The sequence below is a fragment of the Haliotis rufescens genome, unplaced genomic scaffold, assembly GCF_023055435.1.
Source record: "Haliotis rufescens isolate VD_foot unplaced genomic scaffold, xgHalRufe1.0.p SCAF_23, whole genome shotgun sequence".
NCBI classification, from domain to species: domain Eukaryota; kingdom Metazoa; phylum Mollusca; class Gastropoda; order Lepetellida; family Haliotidae; genus Haliotis; species Haliotis rufescens.
The window spans coordinates 2,469,376-2,491,662 of record NW_025963924.1 but is presented as its reverse complement, the minus strand read 5'-3'; the positions used below and the strand labels follow the sequence as shown (position 1 = coordinate 2,491,662).

General features: G+C 45.4%; 1 protein-coding gene across 2 annotated transcripts in view; it reads right to left on the bottom strand.

The window, feature by feature from the left end:
* The window catches only part of LOC124125070 (intraflagellar transport protein 122 homolog), a 40,927-nt gene that overhangs the window by 10,098 nt on the left and 8,542 nt on the right, over positions 1–22,287 (bottom strand). Inside the window, exons 6-19 of one of the 2 annotated variants that reach the window (XM_048401652.1) lie at positions 21,552–21,627; positions 19,163–19,354; positions 10,588–10,726; positions 9,942–9,977; positions 8,769–8,827; positions 7,254–7,397; positions 6,346–6,483; positions 4,840–5,004; positions 4,129–4,248; positions 2,732–2,850; positions 1,629–1,782; positions 1,298–1,459; positions 785–951; positions 83–254 (exon numbers count right to left, since the gene is read on the bottom strand). In XM_048401652.1, the coding sequence (XP_048257609.1) occupies positions 83–254; positions 785–951; positions 1,298–1,459; positions 1,629–1,782; positions 2,732–2,850; positions 4,129–4,248; positions 4,840–5,004; positions 6,346–6,483; positions 7,254–7,397; positions 8,769–8,827; positions 9,942–9,977; positions 10,588–10,726; positions 19,163–19,354; positions 21,552–21,627 (1,843 nt within the window). The remainder of the gene's footprint in view (positions 1–82; positions 255–784; positions 952–1,297; positions 1,460–1,628; positions 1,783–2,731; positions 2,851–4,128; positions 4,249–4,839; positions 5,005–6,345; positions 6,484–7,253; positions 7,398–8,768; positions 8,828–9,941; positions 9,978–10,587; positions 10,727–19,162; positions 19,355–21,551; positions 21,628–22,287) is intronic. The other variant, XM_048401653.1, reaches the window with a different exon arrangement.

Below are 22,287 nucleotides of genomic sequence, written 5' to 3'. Positions count from 1 at the left end.
TTTTACACTGATAATTTAAGTCCAACTCTAATTTTCAAACAACACCAACAAGTCAGTGACTGATTAAGAGGAGACTACTCACATCATCCCAGTGCTTGGCCTCAACGCGCATTGCTATCAAAGCCTTCACATCCCCCATCTTGCTGTAGACCTCAGCAGCGAGGCCATACTCCTCCATGCGGCCCAGGTGGTGGGCACATCGACCGAGAGCCTCACGATCAGCCTTGTCAAGTTTCCGCGCCATGTCAATCATCCTGGAGGGAGGCATCGAATCAGTTTTATACAATCAGTGTTCACATTTATTGTAGCTATGGAGCAGAGTGTGCAATATCCTTATCAATGACAGTAACACTACAGCAAAAAGTGGGTTTTGGAGACAAAACATTTGTTTACAGAATTGATATTGAAAAATAATATGTGGTAGTTAAGTTTCTTTGTTTGTTTTCTAAGGCTGCACTCAGCAATAATCTAGATACATGACAAAGGCCTCTAAATAATCGATTCTGTATATGAGGAACCAGTGATTCATATTATACCATCGGGGTACAATGACATATAATCGACCAAGTCACAGAGCCTAACTACCCAATCTACACAAGTTGCCTCATATTGCAAGCATAGATTTCTAACGGCCTTTTATAAATCGAACCTGTTGCTCATAATATCAATCACTGGTTTGTCTGGTCAAGACTCGGTTATTTACAGGTCAACATCGTATAGCTGGAATATTGCAACAAACAAACAAACACAATCACTAAACAAAAAACATCCTATATTCTCTTACATATCAGCCCATCCATGTTCCCCGATGATCTCAATAGCCTTGAGATTCTCCCCAGCACTGATGTACATCTCGGCTGCCGCCCGGGGCTCGTTGCTGCTCTTGGCCCAGTCAGCCTGCTTGGAGATGAGGAGCTTCTTGTCATGGGGGTCCCCTGACCCGATGTACTCCTGCAGCCCAACACAGACAGCAACTCAACATACAGGGATGGTAGCAAATGCATTCAAACAAGTCTAGCAGTAAAAAAAACTGGACTTTTTATCAATGAAAACAAAACCATTTGGTACAAGTTAAAAATTTGAGACATCATAAACAATGGTTCTGTATCTATTCCTGCTAACAATTCCCAGGAGTTTCTCCAGGAATTTACAAGCATCATTCAGTGTATGCGTCATTGTAGACTTTCAAAATGAGTTCTTTACATACTCAATCTTTTGGATACAGGACAGCCTTCTCATCAAATCAAATAGCCATTGATAGTGTTTAGCTGAATTAGAATATTATAGAATGGCCTACCTTTGCCTGGTCAAACATGCGGAGATCGGTGTACATGCTAAGGGCCTTCTGTTCCTGGCCTGATTTCTTGTATAACTTGGAGGCATCTCCAAACTTGCCCTGGTAGCCGTACACGTCAGCCATGAACACCATGTTGTCAGTCTCACCTCGCTTCTTTCGTTCCTGTAGGAATAAGGAGATGTGACTAATACTGTGCATGGTTCATGCATGTACAAAATTCAAGACATTTTAGTGAATTTTAAACTTTAAATAAAAATTCAATCAAAAGAGCTATTTTTGAAAGGCTGCCAATTCAAAGCCTTTTCAAGTCATCTTAAGAATAACGTTCTACCTCAATGTTGTGAATCAGCTCCAGGTATCTCAGGTCTCGTATCCTGATGAAGGCTTTCTTGGCAGTGTCGAAGTCCAGTCCTTCAAGAGCATCATGAGCAAGAGCCTCCCAGTCTCCCTCAGTGACCCCTAGACATGCCACCCGGTAGGCGTCCCTGTACAGACAGACAGACACAGTCAGTGTGGGGAGGCTTTCAGGCCAGGGCTAGCTCACCTCAGCTCAGACAGTGTACTCAGGAGAAGACATGCATAAATACATTCTGCAATTTTGTCCTTGATGACAGGTCAGACAGACACTTGAAAATTACAAAATGAGTACAATATTATAGTGGAATGAAAAGATTGTAAGTACTTCAAAATTATTATTCAGCTGGGACCATAATTCTGCATTTAGTATCTTCAAGATGAACAAATGCTACCTATCACCTGATGCTACCAAATAAGTAACATATGAGAATAAGGTAGCGAACTGTGTGTAGGACAACCAATAACATTATTACGCCACTGCAGCTTGCAAAGTTTTAATCTGAAATGACCAGTGGTTAACAAAGTAACACTGATTCACACCAGGGCATAGCATTTGACTGAGACTTCCCACTTCTCTTACACTTCAAGCAAGTCTAGGACACTGTGTATGATAGCACCTGGAGAGCAGGTCACAAAACTAAGTAGTGATCCACTGACAGGGGTAATAATTAATTAGTGATCAACTGATGGAGGTAATAATTGAGTAGTGGTCCATTGATGGAGGTAAAAATTGGGTAGTGACTCACTGACTGAGGTAAAAATTGGGTAGTGATCCATTGACTGGGGTAATAATTGGGAAGTGATCCATTGACATGACAGGGATAATAATTGGTTAGTGATCAATTGATATGGGTAATAAATGGGTAGTGATTCACTGAAATGGGTGATAACTGGGCAGTGATCCATTGACAGGGGTAAAAATTAAGAAGTGATCCACTGACAGGGATAATAACTGGGCGGTGATCAATTGACAGGGGTAATATTTGGGTAGTGCAATGAGCATGCTTTAGGGCATGGAGACTGTGCAATATAACCATTCCTTTATTATTCTTTTTCGATAAGGAAATGAAGACTCACTTGAACATCTTCTTCTCGAGATACTGGTACATGGGTGCAGACTGAGGGACATCTACCGAGGACATGGCGTACACATGGAGGCAGAATATCTTTGAGCCACTGAACCCCACAACAAAACCCTGCAACACATAGCATAGGACTCACATCAGTTCCTCTGAAGATGAACAATTGAGAGCATGTTGCTGTGAGGGTTGTGTGGACAGTATTATTCAGTGTATTACATCTTCATTCTATAATGATAAATATCCCAGACCCATTTTTCACCTCAGCTTTGTTTTGTGTCCGGCTTGCAGGACTCTAAGAATGTATTTTTTAGAGTAAAAATATCATTTATACTTATCCTGACTTATACTTATTACTCATTCGTATGAATCAGGATAAGATAAAATATGAGATTGTTCTTTAATGATTGAAACAAGCAGCTACTTCACTCGTACCTTACTCATGTTGCCTATGAGTGATTGAGTGAGTGAGTGAGTGAGTGAGTATGGTTCTACGCCGTTTTTAGCAATATTGGGGACACCAGAAATGGGCTTCACACATAGTACCCAAGTGGGGAACCGAAACCGGGTCTTCGGCGTGAAAGACGAACACGTTAACCACAAGGCTACAACACCGCCCCAATAATTTCTTCTAAATTATAGCGCTCACTCATACAAGGCAGCCATTTTTAAATTGGGTCTTTACTGTAAATTGTGAAAGAATGCGACCGCTGGCCCCTAGCCAAAAATGCGACTCAATATGAATGCGAACCCCCTCCTTTCAAGCATCAGTGGATTCATATCTAAAGAAAATGTCCTCTGTCAGGTTTACAGGAGAATCCTCACCCTAATCCAGCCTTACATTAATCCAATCACACACCTAATAGCACCGCTTATTAGCGCTGAGTAGAGTACTTCCGTAAAAACAATACATGCACGCTGGCTCGTGTCGGCCTTTGATGCAGTCGCAAAGAACAAAGACACCGTGTTGCGTGGTTGGCGTCTGTCTGGACTTGCACGTGTGATCAGTGATGACATAAGTGAGTAGAACTCTTGTCATGACCCCAGCAGTGACAATTCATAGGATGTAATTATTGTTTGAATGACATTGTTTATATACTTGTTACAAGTGCTGCTCAATAAACAGTGATGTTGAATATATAGTTGTTTGTTTTCAGCGTATGTCTAAGTTGCTGCTATCCAAAATGTCTTATTGTTGATATAAATGTGATGTTTAATAATGCGAGCAGAGACCACTCGTATTTTTTGCATTTAATTCACGCTCGCGTTAATTTCAAGATTTACAGTATCAGATTCTTATTCTGAAACCAAGCTATGGTGGTGATTGCATCCAGGGTATCCTTACAGAGCAGAGATATAACACCCTGGATAGTCGAAGATGGTGTAGATGCTAACCTGCAGTTTCTGCTGATGCAACGGGAAGTTGCTGGCCTTGATGTTGAGCATGCCGTTGCCAGAGAAACACAACATGTCCTCATAATGGGTGTTCCAGGCTACACTGTTCGCATTTGGTTCCTGAAATAAACAAGTACACAGGTGAAGATGCACGTCTTTGACATTTATGCACCCAAGAAAAGACCAAGAAAGCAAATTGATTTTTCACCTTCCCCTAAGAACGCTTCTTATCCTGGTAAGAAGCAATTTTGAAAAGTAAAATCTTCAGAACAATTCTTTTGTATTCCGACTGAATTATTGCATACAAAATTCACACAAATCTCAAAAGTCATTGTGAATCATGTGTACATTATGCTTACACCAATAGAACGCCCTTATCTTGGTTAACCTATCAAAGTAACAGTCTCTATATTAGAAAATGAGAGACAGTTCCTTATGAGGGAGATCTAGTTTAACACAGCTTTGAACAGTATAATAGTCATAATATCGTGTCAGATTCATGTGTGCGAAAAGCCAATAGTGATGCAGGTCTCAGATGTTTCTAACTTTGGTGAAACACAGGTGCATGGCTATGGAGCTGACAAACATCCAGGCGAATCTGGGATTCAAACCCACAACCAGCGTTTTCTGACGCACCTAAGGGATGTAACTCTGCACAGTGAACTGCAGCAACTTCACCAACTCGGCCAAGAAAATAAAGGTAGGTGTTACCTGGAAGAGAAGTTCCTTTGAACCAACGTCATACACAAGACAGGTGTTGTTTTCATCCACGACAGCCAGTCTGGCGCGGCTGCAGCTGAGGTCCAGACATCTCACCGAGGTCGACTGCTTCAGCAGCTGGATGGGGAACGGGTTGTCCACAAAGATCTTCATGATCTACCCATAGCAAAAATAAATCCTCTTAACATTCTATCCTTAGGAGTGATAAATAAAGCTGAGCTATGCTCCATGGCCTGTTGCCTATTTTCAGTATAATATAAGGGTAACACTATTTTTCAGGGCATTATCATTTGCAGAAGCCCGCGGTCATCCATTAACTACCCGACGAAGGAGGCCAGTTGAAAAGACTGAGGGCTTCTGCAAATGATAATGCCCTGAAAAATAGTGTTACCGTTATTATAGCTGAAATGGATGGAATTTGTTATCAAATAAAAAGAAACAACATCGGTTTTGAAACATTTACTGCAATCAACACGAATGTCACTGACCCACTTTTACAAACATGGAAATGTCATAGAACAAACCAGATGACGTCACTATTGAAGGTGACGTCACCTATCCCTATCCTATGACGTCACATAACAACAGGCGTGATAATGGCCCGTCGTCAAGCAATATGAGGGCATTATCAAGTTAGAGTGGCCCGCTCATTTTTGATAACATGCGGGCGGTTTAACGATAATTCTATCCATTTTAGCTATAAGTTGTAATTAGTACCTTGTGTGAAATTGAAACATTTGCTCTGTGTAATTAGGCCGTCATTAACGTCTAAATTGATAAGCAGTACATTGGCAGACTAACACAGTCATGTATGATAGACTTTATTGAAACTTGCTGGGACTGTGTATTTGCCCAAGCCTGGTCCCCTTTTATTAACAAGAGAATTAAGCATAATAGCATATTAATAAATTGCAAACGATTTCATGGCATTTGATTGGCTAACCAAGCAATTTGTTTTGCGTTATGTTCCCATAAACCCAAAAAGAATTAAGTCACACCCACAAACAAACTACTGTTTCCTGATTGGCTGATAATAGAATGGGCGGGGTCTGTGTTGCATTAATGCGCTGAATGATTCAACTGATTTTGTATTTTTGTCTGCAGTTTTTTGTGTTACTCTTTAAATAAGCAGCCTGTGAAGTTATTATTGCTGACATATTTATTTGACTTCAGTATGTATTTGCATTAATGGAGTCATAAACGTATACTTTGCATAAATCTGCTATGCGGATTTACAGTTTGCACATCGGTTTTTTTGGTTTATACCTCCATAAAAGCAAAGAACATTAAAGTCAATTTTTAAATGGAGTTAGGAGTGTACCTTGCCTGAACTTGAATATTAGAATCATTTTCAGTAGATTTTAGTCTTGTGTATGGACTAGTATCACTCTTCTTATTTGACCAAAAGACATTTTACTTGGCTTCTGATAAGTGGCTAAAGATGCAGACTGATTTAGGTGAACAAGATTTGAGATCTCCCTTGTCCTGTCGTCTGACCTGTCCATTCTTGAGTCCGACCAGCAGTCCCTCTCTTCCTGAGGGTCCCCCGATGACCTTGATGTACCTGATGAGGGACTCCATCACCCACTCCTTCTCCTTCACCCCCTGGAAGGAGAGACACTGCAGCTTCTTCTCCTGGAACACACAAACACAAATATCAGGCTGACACACACACAATCAATTTGGTGCACACAGACAGCTTCAACAGTGTTATTTAAAGCTGAAGCCACCTCTTTTCCAGCTATATTGTGGTGACCTGTAAATAATTGAGTCCTAGTTGGACAAACCAGTGGTTGATATTATGAGCAACTTTCCACGCTGTTGGGGAAAAAGGACATGCGATCAACTGAGCTTAATCACTGGTACAACTTAGTTGCCTCTTACAAAACATAAAAAAGAGCTTGGGACTTATTCTAACTCAGGTCCCCAAGGGGTGAAACAACCAGAAACATACCCTGGTAACACTGACATACCTAACAGAGGATGTTCTATGAGCACACCACCAACAGGTTGCCATGGCTACACTGACATACCTAACAGAGGATGTTCTATGAGCACACCACCAACAGGTTGCCATGGCTACACTGACATACCTAACAGAGGATGTTCTATGAGCACACCACCAACAGGTTGCCATGGCTACACTGACATACCGGACAGAAGATGATGTTCTGTGAGCACAACACCAGCAGGTTGCCATGGCTACACTGACATACCGGACAGAAGAGGATGTTCTGTGAGCACACCACCAACAGGTTGCCATGGCTACACTGACATACCGGACAGAAGATGATGTTCTGTGAGCACACCACCAGCAGGTTGCCATGGTTACACAGACATACCGGACAGAAGATGATGTTCTGTGAGCACACCACCAACAGGTTGCCATGGTTACACAGACATACCTGACAGAGGATGATGTTCTGTGAGCACACCACCAGCAGGTTACAGTCCAGCTTCTTGTTGATCTTCTCCTTAACGCGGTAGTGCATGTCCGCCGAGTCATCTGTGTACAGCTCGTAGATGACGATCCGGTCTGGTAGCTGAACCTGAAGTCACAGTTGAATGTAAACTCAGTCACCAAAACAGTTCAAACTTCTCTTGATATGTAATGGGAAACTTGCTTCATACCGCAGTCAGCAATATCTGAACTGTTCCACAGCGGCCTGTAAATAATACTTTGGAGGCCAGGTAAACTAGGGCTTTAAAGCATAAGTTTGTTAGTTTGTTTGATTATTTCTTTCTCAGCAATATTCCAGCTATATGACTGCGGTCTGTAAATAATAGAGATCTGCAGTGATTGACATCATGAGCATCGATCTCCACAACTGGGATATGATGACATGCATCAACCAAGTCACTGAGCCTGACCACCTGATCCATTTCCTCGCCTCTTAGCATAGTCACCTTTTTCGGCAAGCATGGGTTGCTGAAGACCCATTCTCTACCCTCTATCTAAATGGGTCTATAGCATTAGGTCACACACATCATGGCCATCCAATCCTCGGCTCTTATGAAAAGCCTACGGTTATGGAGACTTCAACTGACCCAGATGCTAAGCCAAACAGTATTCATAAGAGTGCAGTCTGTGTCAAAAACTTTTGAAACTACAAGCCTAAACATGGCTCTGAGCATCATTTTCAACAGAGATTAGTGTTATTAAGTGGATTATTATTAGCCGAGTTGACTAGGCTGAAGAAAAGTCGGGCTTCAGAACAGTGGGATGAAAACAAATACCGTAATAAGCGCCCAGGCTGCTCTCAAAATTAGAAATAGGGGGCTCTTACAAGAATACAATCTTTGTGAAAGAGTTGAAAGATCGTACATTTTGTGGTTTATGCTGACCGCCTGAAATGATACAAAAGAAAAGTCTGTGCGTATTATACACGACAGATATATTTTTCCAGAATTTAATTGCCCGTAATTAAGGGTGCATATAACAAACGAGTGTGTATTATACACGAATAAATAAGTCTTGTGTACATTGATCAATCGGAAGGGTGCTGATTGGGATTGTTCACTCGCCAATATATTAGCAATTATCGCCATGGGTGTTTACTAGAGCGGGGCGCTTATTACGTTGAATACGGTAGTTCTTGTCATCTAAGATCGTCTGTTTGAGATAGATATTGGAGCATTCATGATGATACCCAAAGTCAGCTCATAACAATCAAAGGATTAGGACATCGCTTAGACGAATTAGTTACTGTTAGTCTTAGCATCTACCCTGTCCACTAATGTCCCAGGTATTCACAAGTCCAACCACTGACAGTACACAGTTGTCATCTTGGCCATCAAAAGGAATGAAATATGATTGTCTAATTTGGTTCAGGATCTTTCGTGACGAAAGACAACAGTCCTTGTTACATATAGAGCTCTGTGACTTTCAACTCCAGTGTATTCCTATCTTGTACACTTACGGCCAGCCTGTGCCTGTAGATGGCAATCTTCTTCACAAGGTCACGGCACTTGATGCGGACTGAAATTAGAAAAACACACTTTAAAATAGTTTTCACAAAAGAGTCAGTGAGTGTTTTTCATAGCTTCTAGCAATATTCCTATCATCGGATGGGGGGGGGGGGGAGACGCTATAAAAATCAAACACTCTAACCATCAGGCTACCCCACTATTCCTGATGACACATGGAAAAGTGTTGTAATACACACGCAGTCATCAAGTCATGAACAAATGTTATGATGACATCCATCCAAGCAATGTGGACAGACATTATCAGATGAAGTGCTATCTCCGTATCCATGTTGGCACCCCTAAGTGTCACCTTGTACAACACACCCCTAAGTGTCACCTTGTACAACACACCCCTAAGTGTCACCTTGTACAACACACCCCTAAATGTCACCTTGTACAACACACCCCTAAGTGTCACCTTGTACAACACACCCCTAAGTGTCACCTTGTACAACACACCCCTAAGTGTCACCTTGTACAACACACCCCTAAGTGTCACCTTGTACAACACACCCCTAAGTGTCACCTTGTACAACACACCCCTAAGCAGGGTTAGAAATTGGCACTAGTCCTATAGTCCTTGCCAAACTGCCCAATGGTAAAGGTATCATAAGGACTAGTAGAAAATTGCCATTTTTAAGGGGTTTGCTATATGTTATCATTATAAGGACTAGTGGACGAAAACTGTTAGTTTCTAACGCTGCTAAGTGTCACCTTGTACAACACCCCCCTAAGTGTCAGCCTTGTACAACACACCCCTAAGTGTACCAGGTTGTTGGAGAGGCAGGTCCAGGAGTAGCCAGTGGCCCAAGAAGAACATACTGGTCATACTTGGTATAAAGCTACTGACCCTTTGCTTAGTTTGGCACAACTGTTTTCAGTTTAAAACACTGCAGACAGCCAATGCCAGCTTGTTGATGTTGAATAGTAAACAAATTTGAACATGTGTGACTACCAAAATAAATGAAACTATGATAACAAACAGCTGACAAGAAACATTGCTCCGTCTTTACCCAAAACCAATTGAATGTCAAACTTAATGCAAAAACCAGTTGCAGCATGCTGAACAGTGTCACTTTCAACAAACCCAACAATAACCATAAACACCTCAAATATTCTCTCACCAACACACTGAAAGTGCATCCCATAACCATTCAGGGCTGAAGCAAAGGGCATTTCAAAATACAGTCAGTTTATCAGAAACTGTTGTGTTGCATCTACATCATCTAGGATTGGCTCAGAGTGGGGTGGGGCATGTATCACTTCAACTTCTAAAATGTGGGTACCGTGTATTTTTATTTGGGTCCTAGTGTGAAAAAAGCAGAGACACAGCTTTTCTTAGGTGCTGATGCAGACATTCTGTGAGTTTTTATAAGCAGTATAGAGAAACCACAAACTTTGTTTGTTTTATTATGCATTAACACTGCATTAAGAAATATTCCAGCTATATGACCGCAGCCTGTAAATAATCAAGTCAGGACCAGACAATCCAATGATTGATATTATGAGCAACGATTGATGCCGTGCAATCAATCAAGTCAGTGAGTCTGGACAACCGATCCATTTGGTTACCTGTTACAAGGTTGCTGGGGACCTATCTAATCCAGAAACCCCATGGGAATCAGTCATACTGACTCTGCATACTGAATGAAGCACAGAAAATGAAAGCAGCGTCAACAACTGATAAAAATGCATAATTTACGTAATATTGCTGCCTAGACGTTGAAGTTTAGAGTTTGTGATAACAGCAAAGGTCACTGATTGCCTCACCTTTCTGGTCCGTGATGAGATGCTGGATGATGACATCGGTCATGTTGTCTCTGTAGGCATACCTGTCCTTGTACAGACCATGCACTGTGCTGAAGATGAGCTGATAGTAGGCGATAGTACCATCCTGACACCCTACAACCTGGAACAGGGACGTTTACAGTACCGCCAGTGTTGGGTACATTACATGATACTGATAGTAGGCGATAGTACCATCCTGACACCCTACAACCTGGAACAGGGACATTCACAGTACCGTCAGTGTTGGGTACATTACATGATACTGATAGTAGGCGATAGTACCATCCTGACACCCTACAACCTGGAACAGGGACGTTCACAGTACTGTCAGTGTTGGGTACATTACATGATACTGATAGTAGGCGATAGTACCATCCTGACACCCTACAACCTGGAACAGGGACGTTCACAGTACCGTCAGTGTTGGGTACATTACATGATACTGATAGTAGGCGATAGTACCACCTTGACACCCTACAACCTGGAACAGGGACGTTTACAGTACCGTCAGTGTTGGGTACATTACATGATACTGATAGTAGGCCATAGTACCATCCTGACATCCTACAACCTGGAACAGGGACGTTCACAGTACCGTCAGTGTTGGGTACATTACATGATACTGATAGTAGGCGATAGTACCATCCTGACACCCTACAACCTGGAACAGGGACGTTCACAGTACCGTCAGTGTTGGGTACATTACATGATACTGATAGTAGGCGATAGTACCACCTTGACACCCTACAACCTGGAACAGGGACGTTTACAGTACCGTCAGTGTTGGGTACATTACATGATACTGATAGTAGGCCATAGTACCATCCTGACATCCTACAACCTGGAACAGGGACGTTCACAGTACTGTCAGTGTTGGGTACATTACATGATACTGATAGTAGGCGATAGTACCACCTTGACACCCTACAACCTGGAACAGGGACGTTTACAGTACCGTCAGTGTTGGGTACATTACATGATACTGATAGTAGGCGATAGTACCATCCTGACACCCTACAACCTGGAACAGGGACGTTTACAGTACCGTCAGTGTTGGGTACATTACATGATACTGACAGTTGGCGATAGTACCATCCTGACACCCTACAACCTGGAACAGGGACGTTTACAGTACCGTCAGTGTTGGGTACATTACATGATACTGATAGTAGGCCATAGTACCATCCTGACATCCTACAACCTGGAACAGGGACGTTCACAGTACTGTCAGTGTTGGGTACATTACATGATACTGATAGTAGGCGATAGTACCACCTTGACACCCTACAACCTGGAACAGGGACGTTTACAGTACCGTCAGTGTTGGGTACATTACATGATACTGATAGTAGGCGATAGTACCATCCTGACACCCTACAACCTGGAACAGGGACGTTTACAGTACCGTCAGTGTTGGGTACATTACATGATACTGACAGTTGGCGATAGTACCATCCTGACACCCTACAACCTGGAACAGGGACGTTCACAGTACCGTCAGTGTTGGGTACATTACATGATACTGACAGTTGGCGATAGTACCACCTTGACACCCTACAACCTGGAACAGGGACGTTTACAGTACCGTCAGTGTTGGGTACATTACATGATACTGACAGTTGGCGATAGTACCATTTTGACATCCTGTGAGTGAGTGAGCAAGTTGGGTTCAATGTTCTTTTGAAAAGTATTTGGTAATATCACGATGTGTCAGAATGATGTGGGAGGTTTGCCCAATGTGGTGTAGGTCTTAGATGTTTAACACTTTGGCAACTTCCCGAGGCAAGGGAGTTAACTGACTATATTAACTAGCAGCGCCCAGTCAAGACCATCTGATTGATAATAAAGATCTATATTGTAATATAACGGGCTACCTTGCGATGTGCATCAGATCACTTTAGCACCTTGATTAAAGACATCATTTGCAAAATATCTGTGGACTCCCGGTTGGCGGTAAATATGCTTTGCAAATCCTTCAGTCGACCAAAATCTTCACATTGAAATCCATGTTGTTTACGAACTGGATGTCTAGTTCGCTACGCGATTTTGAATGGACTATGCATAGACTCATTAGTCCAGCCAAAACGTACCTCCAGAATTCCAGACTAGCTCGGCAAGGGTGGAAACTGAACTTTTAAAGTCCAGTGCTCACGACCTACGGCCTGGAACACCCTGGATGCTAACTTTTACAAACCTGTAGAGGTTATGAATTCTCTGATGAAATCCTCCTTGGGGCACTTATTGCATTTTCCTTGCTCAAGAAAATCTATATGACATAGTTGTAACCATTTTCCTTAATAAAAAATGTTACCACACAAAAAACTTCGTTTTTGTATGATATACGACCACCCTTACGGGGCCTCACCCCCAACGGCGCCTCACGCCAGGGGGAGCAACTCTCACCCAAATCACTTTCCATATGTCAAATGCTGACGGAATGTGGGGAGGTGGGTGGCCGTGCCCCAAGGAGGATTTCATCAGAGAATTCATAACCTCTACAGGTTTGTAAAATTCTCTTTCTGATTAAATCCTCCTTGGGGCACTTATTGCATCAAGACAGACTCCCAAAGATAATCTAGGAAGTGGCATCCGTCAGCAACAGGCGTAAATAAATACATCGTATTTGATTATTCAACAGAATAAAATATTGAGTTCAATAAATGGAACCAACCTTATCGTGAGGCACCACCGTCGAAAGGCGGGGGCTAGAGACAGGGCGTGGTCGACCATATATTATGATAAAGCCTGTTTTTGCGGCTTGTCATAAGTTGAGAACTCGAAACACCTCCCACCCCCCCACACACTTTTTTGAACAAGTGATATAAGGGCGTAGATCACGAGAGACCATAACCAGCGCTGAGCTAGGCCAGAGGGTCCCCGAGGATCGAAGGAGTGCGTGCGCAAAATACGAGTATTATCGAGTAGTAAGGACTGATATTTATCGACCGCAGAAGATAAAATCCGGACCATTACTGAGCAGTATAACCGGAAGACTGTCTAAAATCTCGAATGCTCAATCAGCTAGAGATTAGAACTTTGCCCAGTTCGGAGAACTGACTGACCAAACCGAGTACGCTCGCTTGAGTGTTTGTCGAGTTGGTAAGGTTTGATGAATCGTGCTCGGCTGGCTCCAAATAGCCGCGGAGCAGATCTGCTCAATGGGCAGAGCCGCGGCGTACGCTTTTGACGCAGCCACTGCTCTAACCTAATGAGCCTTCAACCTGGTAGGGGGGTCCCTGCCTGTAAGCGTATACGCTGTACAAATGTTTGAAACTATCCACCTCGAGATAGATTGTTTACTCGCAGGTGAGCCAACCTTCCTACCGCAGTAACAGCAAAATAGTTGGTTATCCTTACGGACACCCATATTTCTGCTGATATAGGCCTTGAGAGTCGTGCGGACATCCAAGACATGAGCATGTCTTGCAGTGGTCCCCGACGAGGAAGGCTGTGAAAGAGCGGGTAGCTCAATAGGAGCCGTTCACGTGGAATCGTGTGCGACCCTAGGACGGTAATAGTCCGGTAGACGAAAACTGACTGTCCCGGTGATATTTATCGACCCCATGGAAGACAGTTATTTTGGGATCGGCTGACATAACACGAATGTCGCCTACCCGTCTGCCGGACGTTACCACCACAAGGAACGCCGTCTCCCAGCTCAACAGCTGAAGAGAGAGAGACGACAGATCCCGAAAGGAAGGACCGGACAGCCAATCTAGAATGATTGACAAGTCCCAAGGGGGACTGATCCGCCGGACTGGCGGTCGGATCCTGTCCACACCTGCTAAAAAGCGCTGCACTAATGGATGTGCACCCAGAAGTGCCCCGTCGACAGGGACGTGAAAAGCTGCGATAGCTGTAGAGTACCCTCGGACTGTTGATGCGGCCAGGCCGTCATCTAGTCGCGACTGGAGAAACTCAAGCACGGATACGAGATCTGCAGAAAAAAGATCTGCAATCCCTCTATCGACACACCTGGGCGCATAGCAGGCCTATCTATCGTACTGAACGTTTGTCGAATCCCTCCGCGAAGCCAGTATTGTGTCTGCAACTCGTGCAGGAATACCGCTCTTCTGGAGGCGATTCCTGACAGTGGCCAAGCCACCCATTGAATCCTGAGATTCGGGTGGAGGGCCCCGTTCTGGGATAGGAGGTCCGGTCGTAAAGGTAATATAACAGAAGGCTGAGCCAGAAACCTGAGTATTACTGGAAACCCACTCTGCGCCGACTAAAGAGGTGCCAGGAGCACAATTAGTCGCGCAGGCTGAGTGCCTAGCTGAGACAGGACCTTGGAAATCAGAGGTACTGGGGAGAATGCCCACAGAACTGTCCGTCCAATCTAGCTGAAAGGCGTCCGGTGCCACCGACCTCGGGTCGTGGACTCGGGAGCAGAACGTTGGTGTCTGGTTATTTAACCCAGACGCAAACAGATCCACCTGTAACGACCTGTATAACAGGGAGAAAATCCCGAATATCCCCGGGTCGAGCCTCCACTCGTGAGGAGCGAGGATCCGGCAAGACAGAGCGTCCGCACGGACGTTGTCCACCCCCGGGAGATAAACAGGTAGCACCCTGATATCGTGAGAGTCGCACTATAGTAGGAACTGCCACGTCTTTCGTCGAAGCGACGGAGACGCCGTTCCCCCCTGCTTCCGGATGTAAGTCATCGCCGTTTGGTTGTCCATCTCTAGACGAACCACTTGGCCACGAAGCAGATCCGGGAAGCGTTGGAACACCAACCTGACCGCTCTCAGTTCTAGCACATTGATATGCAGTTTGATCTCCTGCTGGGACCATAGTCCCGAGGCAGTGTGATCATTCAGAACGCCTCCCCAGCCGGAGAGTGACGCGTCTGTTTGAACTGTGAGAGACGGAACGGGAGTGATTCCCGACCTCGGTCCACCACTGGAGGTGTGTAATGAGCCACTACGGAGTCTCGAGCACAGTCTCGAGATCTTCCGAGTTCGCCCAAAGTCGACGGAGTGCTTGTTGAATGGGACTCATTCTCAAGCGCGCCCGCCAGACCAAATCCACTGTCGCCGCCATGTTGTCCAGTAACTGGAGCCATGTACGAGCAGTGTGACTTGCGCTTAAGGGACTTGATATCTTGTGACAGAGATACACGTCCTCTCACCGTGTTGAAATTAGCCACTAGGAAGACTAGATTCTGAGTGGGGCTCAGATCTGACTTCTTGAGATTGACCATCCACCCTAGAGTGATCAGAATATCTATCACTTGTTGTGTAGCTATCTGACTCAGGGATTGCAATAGAGCTCTTAGTAACCTAGTCGTCGAGGTACGGATGGCAGAACCGACCTTTTGACCTGGCCACTTGGGCGGGAATCAACATCAGCTTGGTGAACACCCTCGGGGCCGTGGAGATCCCGAATGGTAGAACCCTGAACTGATAACACCTCCCGTCGAAAGAAAACCTCAGGTATTTCTTGAACTCTGGATGTATTGGTATGTGGAGATAGGCGTATTTTAAGTCTATTGACGTTAGCCTTTCTCCTGTCTCGACAGTTGAGATCACTGTTTGGTGACTAGGAAACAAGTCGAGTAGAAGCCCTCGCTTTCCTGTCCCTCGGGACCCGGTTCGATCGCAGCTTTCATAAGAAGTGCGTCGACCTCGGCACGGAGGAATTCCGCCTTCTCTCGGGTAGCAGGCACCGGTGTGTGCTTTATCCCGGAAAAGTGGAGGAGCGGATGAGTTTTGCGACTATGGGTTCACCCGGGGCTCTTCGGGCGCTAATGGGAACCCATCGTTCCCAGCCCCGCGAAAAAGCTGTTGGCCTCGACCAGCTGCCTTGCCCCGGCCCGTGCCTCTCTTGCTCCTCACGGCGCCCTTATACCTGAAGGAAGCGGCGGCTTCCAAGCAGGTGTGGACGTCTGACCCGTGCGTTAGCGTAGGAGGGGACAATTGGAGAGGCCCGCTTACGCGGTTTTAACGCTTGGTACCTCCAACAAGGCCTTATGAGTCTTTGATGGAAGTATACAATTGATCAGCCTCTCGGACCGCCTGCTGAGCCCCAGGGAAGAGGGTGGCACCCTCTTATACGGCAAAGCAAGTAGGTCTTGGCGTGTGTAAGTCGAGTATTTAGATACCGACATCCACCGCCTGCGCATGCACATAACAGCGCACATCATCTGCGATGCACAGCTACGAATAGCGTCCCGCGCAAGATAATGTTAGTTGCGCGGCCAACTCCGAAGAGTCGGCCGGCCCCTCTCCCGCTAACTCCCTCTGTACCGCCGACAGATACGCAGAGTGTACGGACACACGGAGCTGTTGGCATGCATTATGATATTGCTCCTCGAAGCATATGTAAGCAGCCTTCAACTCCGCACCGCACACGGGAAAGGGGGGGGGGGGGGGGGGGGGGGGGGGGCAACCGCCGGCCCTGCTTGACCTTAGTCAAGTTGGGTGTCTCCGACTCTGGCATGGGCGCAGCAACCTGAGGCAGTACATGGACAATCCTGTCCCGCACGTGTCTCTGCACCCGGCCCGAGGCCGAGTCCCGGTGCCGAGGTGCCGGAGGTTCAAGGGAACCCACCTGGCACTGGGCTAGGTATCCACTAGTGCAAGCCTTGGCCTCGGAAGAGGCGTCTGGCTCCGCTAGGGTAAATTGTGCGTCGGTAGTGCACGGGCCGGTGCCCGCCACCACTACGCTGGGGAGCGACCTCGAGCCGGAGCCGAAGCTCGGTCTCGGATCGTCCCCGAGACAAAGGGAACCAGCCTGGCTCCGGGCTAGGTATCCACTAGTGGACGCCTCGGCCTCGGAAGAGGCGTCTGGCTCCGCTAGGGAAAATTGTGCGTCGGTAGTGCACGGGCCGGTGCCCGCCACCACTACGCTGGGGAGCGACCTCGAGCCGGAGCCGAAGCTCGGTCTCGGATCGTCCCCGAGACAAAGGTAACCAACCTGGCTCCGGGCTAGGTATCCACTAGTGGACGCCTCGGCCTCGGAAGAGGCGTCTGGCTCCGCTAGGGAAAATTGTGCGTCGGTAGTGCACGGGCCGGTGCCCGCCACCACTACGCTGGGGAGCGACCTCGAGCCGGAGCCGAAGCTCGGTCTCGGATCGTCCCCGAGACCAAGGGAACCCCCCTGGCTCCGGGCTACGAATCCACTAGTGAAAGCCTCGGCCTCGGAAGAGGCGTCTGGCTCCGCTAGGGAAAAATTGTGCGTCGGTAGTGCACGGGCCGGCGCCCGCCACCCCTCCGCTGGGGAGCGACCTCGAGCCGGCGCCGAAGCCCGGTCTGAGATCGTCCCCGAGACCAAGTTGCCTGCCTCGGCCGACGCCGGGCATATCACAAGGTCTCGAAGCCGCGTCCGGCGCCGACAACGGGGAAGGCTCGGTCCGCATCTCCTCTCGGAGCTGAGACTTTACCTCCTCCATCATCGACGCCATCTGCGACTTAAGTAACGCAGAAAAGTCTGCCAAAGACAGTGCAGGAGAGGGTGCAGTGCTTACTACGGGGACCCTCGAGCCTTCTCCCCCGGCCCCCGGAGAGGGAGCGGGGGAGACAATCTCGGCAGCTTTTTTACCCTTTTTAGATGGGGAGGGGGGGATGTCTTAGTAGATCTGATATCTACCCCCGCCTTTAATAGACCTCTTTAAAGTGGAACAAGTCAACTTGTCTCTTTTGGGGGCCCCGGGGGGTAAAGGCAATGTCCTCCGCCAGACATATTCGGCAGCGTTCGTGCCTGTCTTAGAACAACCCGTACACAGTTTGAAGGTCTTGTAAACAAGACCGTAATTTCTGAGGTGGGCGGGAAGGGTATCAACGTGTATCAGTGCGATATAAAGATCGGAAAGAAACGTGCATAAATTGTGAAACTAGAAGCAAAGGCGTAATGTAGAATGCGATTTGTAACGCGATACTAATAGCCAATGTGTAGTATAATTATAACACCAAAGGGGCGTGTTACGCGCTAAGGTGTAAAAACCCGTAAAAAAGGTAAGTGTAGTTTATGAATTAACACACCACCTTGGGTTTTGTAAAGGAAAAAATTGTAGACCAATGCTGTATGATATAACAAAACCCCAAGCCGTTTCTTAATGGCCTTGGTGTTACATGTATCAGCCCGTGGAACTACAATATGGACGCCATTACGGCCATTTGAATTCAAAGGTACCGTGCACGTGGCGTATTATTACAACTCTATAACTTCACAATGCGAGGTATTACGCCTTTGCAAAGAAAGAAATGTACCATACATACAGTTTGGTCAGCCATGGTTCTTGTCGAACGATAGATTTCTCTTATTTTTGTCTTGTGTGAAAAATCAACACGTCTGTCTCTTACAGATGACATAAGGAAAGTGATTTGGGTGAGAGTTGCTCCCCCTGGCGTGAGGCGCCGTTGGGGGTGAGGCCCCGTAAGGGTGGTCGTATATCATACAAAAACGAAGTTTTTTGTGTGGTAACATTTTTTATTAAGGAAAATGGTTACAACTATGTCATATAGATTTTCTTGAGCAAGGAAAATGCAATAAGTGCCCCAAGGAGGATTTAATCAGAAAGAGAATGGAGTGTATGTAAACTGAGTTAACTTACAACATAATTGGAATCCGGTCTGACAGCAGCACACCAGACCCACGATGTCTGATCTCCGATGACCCCAAGCTTGACCCCCTCCTTGGTGTGAAGACAGCACTGTTTGCTTGACCCCCCGACCACCACATACTCCCCCCTGGAGAACCAACTGACACAGGTGGGGTCATAGCCAAGGGTGCGGTCCTTGCCGATCTGAAACATGGAGGTACAATCACCAGACAATACGTGATTGAGGGTCCTTGCTGATCTGAAACGGACATACAATCACTAGACAAAACGTGATTGAGGGTCCTTGCTGATCTGAAATGGACATACAATCAACAGACAAAACGTGATTGGGGGTCGTTGCCGATCTGAAATAGACATACAATCAACGGACAATACGTGATCGAGAGTCTTTGCCGATCTGAAATAGACATACAATCAACGGACAATACGTGATCGAGAGTCTTTGCCGATCTGAAATGGACATTCAATCAACAGACAGCACATGGTTGAAAGTCTTTGCTGATCTGAAATGGACATACAATCAACGGACAATACGTGATCGAGAGTCTTTGCCGATCTGAAATGGACATACAATCAACAGACAGTACATGGTTGAAAGTCTTTGCTGATCTGAAATGGACATACAATCAACGGACAATACATGGTTGAAAGTCTTTGCTGATCTGAAATGGACATACAATCAACGGACAATACATGGTTGAAAGTCTTTGCTGATCTGAAATGGACATACAATCAACGGACAATACGTGATCGAGAGTCTTTGCCGATCTGAAATGGACATACAATCAACAGACAGTACATGGTTGAAAGTCTTTGCTGATCTGAAATGGACATACAATCAACGGACAATACCGTATATCGCTGTGTATAAGGCGACCACACGTATAAGACGACCCCCCTGTACACGCCTTAAAAATCAACCCAAAATCCTATACTCCGTGTATAAGGCGACCTGGAATGAAACAGATCACAAGTCTGACTGATATACCGGTAGAAGATTTAACTAGCTCTTGCCGACTGTAGCCTATTTCGCACACGGACATCACAAATTAGTTAGTTAGTTACTTTGGAGATTTAATGTGCGCTTTCCGACTGATGCGTATTTCGCACACATCACAAGTGCGCACACAAACCTTATATATGCAATAAAAATATGTTTATCTTGCGTTGTTTTTTTTCTACAATGATAGGTCGCGTGTGTAACTCCGGCACAAGTCGCCATTTTGTGTTTACACGGTACAACACCAAATTGGTGCCCGTAAAATAAAATTCATTTATGAAGTAATAACATATAAGAGACAATGGTGAGTAATTTAATCGCCAATTAACTATGTTGTAACTAACTAGGCTTATGTTTGCTTCACATTCAGCGTGTTTATTCCACAATCACTTGTACACACCGTCTCCAACACTTGTTAATACAACTGTAAAAACAGCGGGAATTGATTTCAGCTTCACCGGTTATCACATGTTAGGTCACATGTGCAATATGCAAATGATTACCGGTACTTCCGACTCTCTACTCACGGATGTTGATTGTTTTACCGTGTCAGCTGGTTTGACAATCTGCATCGAGGAGAGGGTCATTTCAACTTTATTTGCAGAAATTATTAAACTTTATTCAAGGAAAAGAGATACAAATCATGTTTATGTATGGAAATAGTTATTGGAACAGCTATTTAGGACGAAATGCGAAGTTTTATTGTCAAATGCTGGGCTGGCTATCGGACGCCGGTTGACATCGCCAGTAGAAAAAAATGTGAGATCTTCGACTCCGTGTATAAGACGACCCCCCTTCTTAGCCCCCCCCATTTTAGGTACGAAAAACTCGCCTTATACACAGCAATATACGGTACGTGATTGAGGGTTGTTGCCGATCTGAAATGGACATACAATCAACGGACAATATGTGATTGAGGGCCTTTGCCGATCTGAAATGGACATACAATCAACAGACAGTACATGGTTGAGTGTCGTTGCCGATCCGAAACAGACATACAATCAACAGACAGTACATGGTTGAGTGTCGTTGCCGATCTGAAATGGACATACAATCAACAGACAGTACATGGTTGAGGGTCCTGAAACAGACATACGACAATAACTGAACATCACATGACACGACACAACACATGCAACTCTATCTATTTAGTATTTCCACACACAACATGCACAAGGTAACGATTACTGAAGAGTTACTCAGTACTGGCTTAATGTCACTTTGAACAGCTCAGTCATATTCCAGCCTGCTAGCTTGGAATGCACATTCCACCGTGATGTAGGCTGAAGATGTTTAAACTTTGGTGAAAAACAATGGATGAGGGTACCATGGATTACATTAAGAGAGAATTGGATCCATTCTGTAAACTGTAGTACTGACCTGTTTGCCTGATAGCTGGTAAAAGGACAGCCTCTGTCCCCAGTCAGCTATTGCCAGAACGTCATAGGACTCATCCCTGGAACAGCAGGCATCAAACATATGTATTTGGTATGGCACTTCGGCTAAAAGTACTGATCAGTACTTTGTTGTGTTCATTGTATTTTTGGTTTATTCAATAACACTGTGCATATGAATACATGACATTTTTTTATGGATATCAACTTCTTTTATTCTTTGTCAGGACATTTCAGAGCTAAGTCTTGCTCCTTCATCAGGTGAATGCTGGTGAAGGAGCAAGAAGTGTCATGTATTCATGTTCTTCCAACTTAAAAATGCCTAGCAAAGACTTCAATGTGCAAATGGCACCTGACAGTAGAGCCAGTTGGAGTATAGGAGTGTAGGAAACACAATGGCTGATGTGGGGGCACAGGTGGCCCAGTCGTCAAAGGCGCCGCAATTCGCTGTTCAGAGTTGCGTCCCTTGGGCATGCCAGAAACCTATGATTATGGGTTCGAATCCTGGTTCGCCCCGATTATGTTTCTAGGTTTGTCAGCACCATACCCGTGCTCGTGGGTTTCACCGAAGTGGTAAACGTCTGAGACCTGCATCATTTGGGGCTTTCCTCCCACATTAAGCTGACACGCCGTGATATGACTGGAATACTGTTAAAAGCGGCGTTAAACCCAACTCACTCACTCACTCACCATTGGCTGATATGATGTTAAAGAACTGCCAT